Genomic DNA, 8,377 nt, shown 5'->3' on the forward strand with positions numbered 1-8,377 from the left:
CCACTGAGGAAATTCAATTCAATTCAATTCAATTTTATTTGTATAGCGCTTTTAGCAATTTTCATTGCCGCAAAGCAGCTTTACATAGTCAAAAGAATTATTTAGGTTTGTATGAAATGTGAATTTGTATGAATCAAAATGGTCAGTTTGTCCCTGGTGAGCAAGCCGAGGGCGACAGTGGCAAGGAAAAACTCCCTGAGATGGTAAGAGGAAGAAACCTTGAGAGGAACCAGACTCAACAGGGAACCCATCCTCATTTGGGTGAAACAAAAAGCAGTAAATGATCTGCATTTATACAGTGTGTAGGGTGGGAGGCAGTTCAGCTATAATAGCTGATGTTAATTGATGTTAATATGGAGTCCAGGTAGTTATTGAAGACCCAGGTAGACTTGTAAGAAGTTCCAGTCATGAACTATCGAACTGTCAAGTCCCCAGAGAAACAGTTGCCAACACCAGTCAAGGCCAGAACCATTTTCTAGGTAGAGAGAATCATTCCCAGACACCAGACGCATCCCAGAGAGACACACGGGGCATCCATGTGACGAGATCTTCAGCCAGAAGCGGGGCACCAGGATGGGTCAGACAGGTCCGGAGGGCAGAGGGAGTCTGGATCACTGGCAGCTCAGGAACGACATGTGTAGCTCGACAGAGAGAGAGAGAAAGAGTGAAAGGGGGGGACAGGAGGAGAGAGGAAAAAGAAAGAGGGGGGGAAAGAGAAGAAGAGGAGAGATGGCAGTTAGGTATGGTGAGTGAGGAAGACAGCATCCAAACATACCAGTTTACCATAATACTCTACGTCCATGAGTCCCCCAGATCTGCTCCTTTACCTATGGCAAATCTATTTATAAAAATGCTCGGCTAAATAAATAGGTTTTTAGCCTGGACTTAAACACTGAGACTGTGTCTGAGTCCCGAACACTATTTGGAAGACTATTCCATAACTTTGGGGCTTTGTAAGAAAAAGCTCTGCCCCCAGCTGTATTTTTCATAATACGCGGTACTGACAAGCAGCCTGCATCCTTTGATCGAAGTAGGCGTGGCGGATCGTAAGACACTAGCAGTTCGCTCAGGTACTGCGGCGCGAGACCATTTAATGCTTTATATGTCAAGAGTAGTATTTTAAAATCAATGCGAAATTTCACAGGGAGCCAATGGAGTGAAGATAAGATAGGGGTGATGTGCTCATATCTTCTGGTTCTGGTGAGGACTCTCGCTGCTGCATTTTGGACTAGCTGAAGCTTATTTATGCATCTAGCTGAACAACCAGACAGTAAGGCATTACAATAGTCCAACCTAGAGGTGATAAAAGCATGAACTAGTTTTTCTGCGTCGTTTAGCGACAATAAATTTCTTATTCTGGCAATATTTCTGAGGTGAAAGAATGCTATCCTGGTAATATTATCTACATGTGCTTCAAATGAAAGGCTGGAATCAATAATCACACCAAGGTCTTTCACTGTTGCATTTGATGGAACAGAAAGGCCATCTAAAGTTACGGTATGATCTAAAATTTTACTCCTAGCTGTATGCGGTCCTATGACTAGAACTTCTGTCTTATCCGGATTTAGCAGAAGGAAGTTAGTTAGCATCCAATTTCTTATGTCCTGCACACATTGCTCAATTTTAGTAAGCTGTTTTTTCTCATCAGGTTTTGCTGAGACATATAACTGTGTATCATCAGCATAACAATGAAAACTAATACCATGCTTACGGATTATGTTGCCCAGAGGAAGCATGTAAAGGGAAAAAAGCAGTGGACCTAAAACTGAACCCTGCGGAACGCCAAACTCCACTAGAGAACATGCAGAATAATCACCATTTAAGTCTACATACTGATAACGATGGGTCAGATAGGATCTGAGCCAGGAGAGGGCTGTACCCTTAATTCCCACTACATTTTCTAATCTGTGAAGAAGAGTAGCGTGATCAACAGTGTCAAAAGCTGCACTGAGGTCAAGTAATACAAGCATAGTTACACAACCCTGATCAGAGGCCAATAGAATGTCATTTACTACTTTAACGAGCGCCGTCTCTGTACTGTGATGAGGCCTAAATCCTGACTGATACAGTTCATGTATGCCATTCCTATGTATATATGAGCATAGCTGCTCCGCTACTATCTTTTCCAGGATCTTAGAGATAAAGGGGAGGTTTGATATTGGTCTGTAACTGGACAGCTGACAGGGGTCGAGGTCAGGTTTCTTAATTATTGGTTTGATAACTGCTAATTTAAAAGATTTTGGAACATATCCAATGCTGAGTGAAGAATTAATTATTCTCAACAGGGGTTCTATTATTGCTGGTACTATCTGTTTAAGAAAATGTGTCGGTACAGGATCTAATATACAGGTTGATGAATTTGAAGAAGAGATGAGTGAAATTAGTTCATTCTCTTCAAGGGGAGTAAAGTATTCTAGGTTCTGGTCGTTCTGGAAATAACTGGAGGTAAAAAGTCCAGTCTTTATAGTCTTACTTGAGCTTAGTGCTGCACTATAGATCATAATATTTTCATATACTGTATCGCTTACAAAATCACATAGGTAGTTTGGGACAGGCATTAAAATGGTTTAGATCATACCTGTCTGATCGATACCATTTTGTAGATTGAAATAAAGAGCTGTCTGGTGTAATGCCAGTGAAATATGGCATCCCACAAGGGTCAGTTTTAGGACCTCTGCTGTTCTCAATATACATGTTCCCTTGGGTAACATCATTAGAAGACAAGGGATTAGTTTCCATTGTTATGCTGATGATACCCAATTATATATCTCAACAAAACCAAATAAAATACCTAAGTTGTCTAGATTAACTGAGTGTCTCCAGGACATAAACGATTGGATGACCAATAACTTTCTTTTACTAAATTCAGAAAAGACAGAGATATTACTCATCGGCCCAAAAACCAGCACACAACAGCTTTCACAATTCAGCCTGCGTTTAGAAGGATGTACTGTTACTACCAGCTCGACAGTAAAAGACCTGGGTGTAATATTAGACAGTAACTTGTTCTTTGAAAATCATATTTCCAATATCACAAAAACAGCCTTTTTCCATCTTAGAAATATTGCCAAGCTTAGGAGCAACTTATCCGCATCTGAAGCAGAAAAGCTAGTTCATGCATTCATGACCTCCAGACTGGACTATTATAATGCATTACTAGGTGGTTGTCCTGCATCCTCAATAAACAAGCTTCAGTTAGTCCAAAATGCAGCCGCCAGGGTTCTCACTAGATCCAGAAAATATGATCATATAACCCCAATATTATCATCCCTGCACTGGCTACCTGTTCAGTTTAGAATTACACTCAACAAGAATATAAACGCAACACCTTTATTGTGGCCTTTTATTGTGGGCAGTATAAGGTACACCTGTGCACTACTCATGAGTGTAATTACAAAATAGTACTACTTACATACAAGGCTTTAAATATTTTAGCTCCCACATATCTAACCAGTCTTCTGTTATGATACAATCCACCATGTTCCTTAAGATCACAAAACTCCAGACTTCTGGTACTTCCCAGAAATCTAAGATCTACAAAAGGGGGTAGGGCTTTATATATTTAGCTCCAAAGCTTTGGAATAGCCTTCCAGACAGTGTTTGGGGCCAGACACAATTTCCCAGTTTAAAAGTATACTCAAGACGCATCTCTTTAATCTGGCATACATGTAACTCATCCCATAACCTCATACTCCAGTACATCTATCCTGAATGCCAACTACGCTAATTCTCTCAATTTTTCTACCCATTCCGAGGCATCTGGAGATTGTACCAGCTTCAGTAGACTAAGGTCAACCCTGCAAGGTTCCTGAGGCATCCAGAGAAGGTCCAGCTCCAGCTGGATTCTGCTTATGATGGTTGGAGCTACACATGCTGCTCCTGTGCTCCCAGTGATCCAGACCCCATCTGCCCTCTGCACCTGCTGACTCCCTGTGCTGAACTGGACTTCATGTTAATTTAAATGACTTCTGCTATATTGATCTTTAAGCTGCATAAAACACATGATGTTATATAATTTCTATTTGTTATCACCCAAATGAGGATGGGTTCCCTGATTGAGTTTGGTTCCTCTCAAGGTTGCTTCCTATTGCCAACTCAGGGAGTTTTTTCCTTGCCACTGTTGCCGTCACCCTTGGCTTGCTCATCAGAGACATTTCATTCATCATTTATTCATCTCATTATTATCAAGACACATTTTTCTCACACATATACACAAAAAGTGTCTCAAGAATATTGGGATTATAATGAGACAGGAATACGTCTTTATAATTATAAGAATCTATGGGATTGGAAAACGTTTAGGCAGGACACAGAGGGAACAATCAGCTATTATCTGGTTTTATGATTTGGACCACAGTGTTTAATACATCTATATTCTATCTAAAACAGAGTAGACATGGTGAGAGGAACATAACTTAAAGACCAAGTATTAATAAGCAGGATGCGAATAGGTCAGTAAACTTAATAGCACTCCATATTATAGGGAAACACTCAACTGACCATTGTGAACAGTGTCACGAGAAAGAGACAATAGAACATATACTAATAAAGTGCAGGAAGTACAAGCAAGAAAGAGGAGAGATGATGGGTCTATTAAGGGAATTTGAAACGGTAAAGGACACTGAAAAATATTCTAGAGAATAGAGAAAGAGACCAGAGAAGAAAGTATTTGATGGGTTTCTTAAGGATGACAGGAAAGGGAAAAGAGGATATACCTGTATACTGTATTGAAATGAAAGAAGAGGAAGATTATGACCAGAAGGAGGCGATAATGGAAAATTATAGATGGCAAGCACTGGTAAACACCAAGAAGAAGTAGTAGTAGTAGTAGAAGTAGAAGAATAACAACAGATACGTGCACTTGCTGAGGTCCAGGTAAGTTATATTTTTTTCTCCCTTATCATATAAATTTGTTATATGTTATATTTGTTATAAAATAACTACATTTAAAAATGTTAACTAAAAATAAGCAACTTAAACTAAAAGTTTGACTGAAAAAATGTTTAAGAAGGCCCAGGTTGACCAGGCTGTGACTTGATGTTTTATCCTTTCTATAATATGATCTTATGAAAAAGGAGATTTCAGGATTCCTAGCTGTTTGTCTCTCTGACACTTCAACCTCAGACTGATTAAGGATTTAATCTTTTCTAGGCCTGCATCAAGATGAGAATATTCCAATCTGAAAATCATCAAACTAATATCAGTCATTATAATGTCAGCAAATTTTCGTAATAAATAATTACATTAATTTAATGCATATAAAAATTGTACAAGAAACAAACAAGGTGATTTTTGGGGACATAACACTGCCTCAGACTTGTACAGTAGACACTAGGCGCGATGGGAGCATCGATATATCTGCTCTCTTCTTACACTGATGCCCCCATCCAACCACATTTCTTCCTCCAGGATGATTGGTCACCACTATCCTTTCAGGGTTTTAATGTGTTGGACAGTTCAAAACACAACTATAGTAGTTTCAGAAATCTCCTTGTTGTTTTCTTTGCAATAATTTGACCTTTCTGAAATGAGAGTAACATATTTGCCACAGGATAGTTCTTCTAACATAGTTGTTTAAGAAACAAGAAGTTCATCACTGCATCAGTTCAGGGGTAAATGACTGCAGCTGAACTGTAATTATCCAGGGTCTTAACTATTTAGTTAAATCCAGGTGGTGAAATTTTTGTCAGGGTAGTGTGGTGTGTCTTATGTATTTTTTTTTTATCACTTTTATCAAAGTCAGAAGTATACATAGATTATTGTGTCTTCAAATCCAGATGTCATTCTGAGCTTAAGAAGCTTTTTAAAGGCTATTTGATTCCATTTGAGTTCATTGGTGGCACAGCTCAAACACAGAGCCTCTTACTTTGACATCATGGGAAAATCAAGAGAAATTAACCAAGACATCAGGAAAAGAATTGTGGACCTCCATGAGTGTGGCTCATTTCCAGATGCTTAAAGGTCCCACATTTATCTGTTCAGACAATAATACATAAGTATAAAGGAAGGAAGTAGACACATTCTAAGTTCAAGAGAGGTGCGTTTTTTTGGTGTGAAATGTGAGAATCAACCTCAGGACAACAGCACAAGACCTTGTGAAGATGTTGGCTGAAACTGGTAAGACAGTGTCATTATCCACAGTAAAACAATGTACCACCATGAACTGAAATGTTACGCTGTGAGGAGAAAGCCATTAATTTAAAACTACCATAAAAAAAGCCAGACTACAGTTTGGGGACAAAAATCTCAATTTCTGGAGACATGTGGTTGAAACAAAAATTTAACTGTTCGTCCCAATTGATAAACAGTATATTTGGAGTAAAAAGAGTGGAACTTTGAAGCCTCAGGCCACCATCTAAACTGTGAAGTATGGGGGTGGTACTATAATGTTGTGGGGATGCTTTGTCGCAGAAGGGACTGGTACACTTTACAAAATAGAAGGTATCCTGGGAAAAGAAAATTATGTGAATATATTGAAGCAACATCTGAAGACATCAGCCAAGAAATTAAAGCTTGGGCACAAATGGGTCTTCCAAATGGACAATGACCCCAAGCATACTTCCAAATTAGTAACAAAGTGGCTTAAGGACAACAAAGTCAAGGTATTGGAGCGGCCCCACAAAGCCCTGATCTCTATCCAATATAGAAAATTTGTGGGCGGCACTGAAAAGGCGACTGCGGGCAAGAAGGCCAACAAACCTGCTCTAGTTACACCAGTTGGTGTAGGAGTGGGACAAAATTCTAGCAAACTATTGTAGAAAGCTTGTGGAAGGATACCCGAAACGTTTGGCAAAAGTGAAACAGTTTCAGGGCAATTCTACGAAATACTAAGGAAGTGTATGTACATTTTTGACTGATAAAAGTAATAAAAAAAAAATCCATAAAATTCCCCCCGTGCTCGATTCTGACATTTAACAAATGCAAAAAATGTTGATATTTATTGATCTAAAACAGAAAAAGTTTACTCTGATTTAAAAGTAAAGAAAAAAATTATTATTATTTTTTTCTGAAGTGTATGTAGATATCATGTCATTCATTTATACTGTGAATGGGATTAATATTCTTACATTTGCTTTGTTATATAAACAGTCATGACATTATCTTCAATGAGTTCAAATGAGTGAATTTTGCACCCTTTAAACAGTTCGATTATATTAAACACACAATTATTATTAGATATATTATTATATTTAAACTGACATGACAATGTATTTCCATTTTTCATGTGACTGAATTTTATATTTTCTCTCCAGAAACCAAACATAATGGCAACAAAAGAATCCAGTACTGAACAAAAGACTGACCTTCACTGGTGCTCAGTTTGTGAAAAGAGTTTTATGAACCAGAGCATGCTCAGAAACCACCTGTGTATTTCCGAATCGAATCATCTCCAGGATCACCAGAGCATTAAAACAGGAGAGAAGCTATTTACCTGCTTGCAGTGTGGGAAGCGATTTACTTACAAGAGTAATCTCAAAGCGCACCAGCGCATTCACACTGGAGAGAAGCCATATCAGTGCTCCCAGTGTGGAAAGAGCTTCCGTCATCAGGATACTCTCCAGAAACACCAGCTCGTTCACACTGGAGAGAAACCGTATTACTGCTCCCAGTGCGGAAAGAGCTTCCGTCATCAGAATACTTTCCAGCAACATCAGCGCATTCACACTGGAGAGAAACCTTATCACTGCTCAGTGTGTGTGAGGAGTTTTAGTAGACAGGATACTCTCCGGAATCACCAGCGCATTCACACAGGAGAGAAACCGTATCAATGCTTACAGTGCGGAAAGAGCTTCCGTCATCAGAACACACTCCAGCAACACCAGCGCATTCACACCGGAGAGAAGCCGTATCACTGCTCACAGTGCGGAAAAAGGTTTAGTCAACTGTACGCTCTGACACACCACCAGTTTATTCACAATGTAGCAAAGCCGTTTATCTGTTCTGCGTGTGGGAGCAGATTTACTTATAAGGGTAATCTGAAAGCACATCAGCGCATTCACACAGGAGAGAAACTGTATCAGTGTTCACAGTGTGGAAGGAGTTTTAATCAACAGAACGCCCTCCAAAACCACCAATGCAGCCACACTAAAAAGAAGACACATCACTGACGAAAGTCAAACCAAACTCATAATACTGTACCTATTCGGAAATACAGTGGGGCAAAAAAGTATTTAGTCAGCCACCAATTGTGCAAGTTCTCCCAATAAAAAGGCCTGTAATTTTCATCATAGGTATACCTCAACTGTGAGAGACAAAATAAGAAAAAAAAAAAAATCCAGAAAATCACATTGTAGGATTTTTTATGAATTCATTGGTAAATTCCTCAGTAAAATAGGTATTTGTTCACCTACAAACAAGCAAGATTTCTGGCTCTCAC

The 8,377-nt window shown here is 39.1% G+C and overlaps 1 protein-coding gene across 1 annotated transcript; it reads left to right on the forward strand.

Annotated features, from left to right (window-relative positions):
- Positions 1-4,829: 4,829 nt before the first annotated feature.
- LOC128518341 (gastrula zinc finger protein XlCGF7.1-like) lies at positions 4,830-8,156 on the forward strand. The gene is made up of 2 exons (XM_053491409.1): positions 4,830-4,875; positions 7,254-8,156. The coding sequence occupies exon 2, from the start codon at positions 7,266-7,268 to the stop codon at positions 8,106-8,108; it is 843 nt and encodes a 280-aa protein (XP_053347384.1). The 5' UTR covers positions 4,830-4,875; positions 7,254-7,265; the 3' UTR covers positions 8,109-8,156.
- The last annotated feature ends 221 nt before the right edge of the window (positions 8,157-8,377 follow it).

The sequence above is a fragment of the Clarias gariepinus genome, chromosome 1, assembly GCF_024256425.1.
Source record: "Clarias gariepinus isolate MV-2021 ecotype Netherlands chromosome 1, CGAR_prim_01v2, whole genome shotgun sequence".
In the NCBI taxonomy this organism is placed as follows: Eukaryota; Metazoa; Chordata; class Actinopteri; order Siluriformes; family Clariidae; genus Clarias; species Clarias gariepinus.